This window comes from Parus major, chromosome 25LG2 (assembly GCF_001522545.3).
Source record: "Parus major isolate Abel chromosome 25LG2, Parus_major1.1, whole genome shotgun sequence".
Taxonomy (NCBI): domain Eukaryota; kingdom Metazoa; phylum Chordata; class Aves; order Passeriformes; family Paridae; genus Parus; species Parus major.
The window spans coordinates 9,858-12,291 of NC_031794.1; the positions used below are offsets into that span (position 1 = coordinate 9,858).

The 2,434-nt window shown below is 56.1% G+C and overlaps 1 protein-coding gene across 1 annotated transcript in view; it reads right to left on the minus strand.

Annotated features, from left to right (window-relative positions):
* NCSTN (nicastrin) overlaps nt 1-2,434 on the minus strand; it is a 16,749-nt gene that overhangs the window by 3,572 nt on the left and 10,743 nt on the right. Inside the window, exons 5-7 of the mRNA XM_033519771.1 lie at nt 1,648-2,430; nt 909-1,011; nt 66-299 (exon numbers count right to left, since the gene is read on the minus strand). Of these exons, the coding sequence (XP_033375662.1) occupies nt 66-299; nt 909-1,011; nt 1,648-2,430 (1,120 nt within the window). The remainder of the gene's footprint in view (nt 1-65; nt 300-908; nt 1,012-1,647; nt 2,431-2,434) is intronic.

Sequence of the window (2,434 nt, forward strand, 5' to 3'; positions counted from 1 at the left end):
ATCCCAGGAAAATCAGGAATTCTGATCCCAGGAAAAAAAGGAATTCCGACTCCAGGGACTCAGGGAAAATCAAATCCGGCATTCCAGGGAAATCGGGGATCCCAGGACACTTGTGGATCCCCAGGATTCCTGGGATCCCCGGCATTCCCAGACCCCCAGGATTCCCAGGATTCCCAGGATTCCGGGATTCCCGCCATTCCCACCGTTTTGGGATCAGCCTGGATGCTCTCGGCTCCCTCGGTGCCTCCGGCCCACCAGAAGAGCGTCCGGGCCAGCAGCGTCCCCACCTGGGCCAGCGCCTGCCGGGAAGGCGGGAATTCATTCCCGGAATTCTGGGAATTCTGGGAATTCCCGGGAAAGCGGCCGGCCCAGAGCCCCGCCCTCCTCTCCAAGTCCCGCCCCATTCCCGCCCTTCCCTCCCTCCCCAATTCCCACCCAAATCCTGGGAATGCCCTGGATCCCAAATCCCAGGAATCCCCTGGAATCCCAACCCCAGATCCCAAATCCTGGGAATCTGCTGGATCTCAAACCCAGAAATTCCCTGGATCCAAAATCCCAGGAACCTCCCAGATCCCAGGAATTCCCTTCATCCCAAATCCCAGGAATCCCATGGATCCCAAATCCCAGGAACCTCTCACATCCCAAATCCCAGAAATTCCCTTGATCCCAAATCCCAGGAACCTCCCAGATCCCAGGAATCCCGGGAATCCCCTGGATCCCAAATCCTGGGAATCCCCTGGATCCCAACTCCCAGCTCCTCAATCCCGTGAATCTCCTGGATCCTGAATCCCAGGAATCCCCCGGGTCCCAACTCCCAGGAATCCCCTGGATCCCGAATCTCAGGAATCCCGGGAATCCCAGGAATCCTGGGAATCCCCCGGGTCCCAAATCCCGGGAATTCCGCGGACCCGGGCGGTGTCGGAGACGAATTCCAGCTGCTCCTCGGGGCTGGATCCCTCGGGATAACGGAGCCCGATGTTCTCGGCCGTGTCGTAAATGCTCTCGAAATACCTGCGGAGGAAAACCGGGAAAGATCCGGGAAAGATCCGGGAAAAATCCGGGAAAGATCCGGGAAAAATCCGGGAAAAATCCCGGGAAAGATCCGGGAAAAATCCGGGAAAAATCCGGGAAAAATCCCGGGAAAGATCCGGGAAAAATCCGGGAAAAATCCCGGAAAAATCCGGGAAAAATCCGGGAAAGATCCGGGAAAAATCCCGGGAAAAATCCCGGGAAAATCCCGGGAAAAATCCTGAAAAGTCTGGGAGAAAATCCTGGGAAAATCCGGGGGAAATTTGGGAAAAATCTGGGACAAAGCGCAGGAAAAATCGGGAAAAAATCTTGGGGAAAATCCAGGACAAAAAATCTGGGAAAAACCTGGGAAAAAATCTGGAAAAATCGCAGAAAAAATCCAGAAAAAACCCAGGACAGAATCCAGGGGAAAATCCAGGAAAAGAATCCAGGAAAAAAATCTGGGAATTTTTGGGGATTTTTGCTGATTCCCAGAGTTTCCTCTGGAAAAGCCGGATCGGGGTCACCGGGGCCGGTCCCAGAAAAAGCCGGGATCGGCTCCGAGCTGTGGAATTCCCAGAATTCCCGGATTTTCCCTGCTGTGGAATTCCCGGAATTCCCGGAATTCCCGGATTTTACCTGTTGTGGAACTGCTCCCGGTGGTCGCTCAGCAGCACCCCCGGGATGCTCCGGGCCCGCAGGAACCTCTGGAATGCCGAGGGGGGGAGGGGCCGGGAGAATCCCGGTTCCCGCACGGAGACGCCGGAGCCGGAGGCGGCGACACCGAGAGCGGCCACGAGAGCCCGGACCTGGAACAGCGGGAACAGCGGGAATGGGAACAGCGGGAACAGCGGGAATGGGAACAGCAGGAACAGCGGGAACGGGAACAGCGGGAACAGCGGGAATGGGAACAGTGGGAACAGCGGGAACAGCGGGAATGGGAACAGCGGGAACAGCGGGAACAGCGGGAACAATGGGAACAGCGGGAACAATGGGAACAGCGGGAACAGCGGGAACAGCGGGAATGGGAACAGCGGGAACGGGAACAGCGGGAATGGGAACAGCAGGAAAGAACAATGGGAACAATGGGAACAGCGGGAACAGCGGGAATGGGAACAGCAGGAAAGAACAATGGGAACAGCGGGAAAGAACAATGGGAACAATGGGAACAGCGGGAAAGAACAATGGGAACAGCGGGAACAGCGGGAATGGGAACAGCGGGAAAGAACAATGGGAACAGCAGGAATGGGAACAGCGGGAACAATGGGAATGGGGATGGGAAAAATGGGAACAATGGGAACAATGAGAACAATGGGAACAATGGGAATAATGGGAACAGCGGGAACAGCGGGAAAGAACAATGTGAACAGCGGGAATGGGAACAATGGGAACAGCGGGAACAGCGGGAATGGGAACAACGGGAACA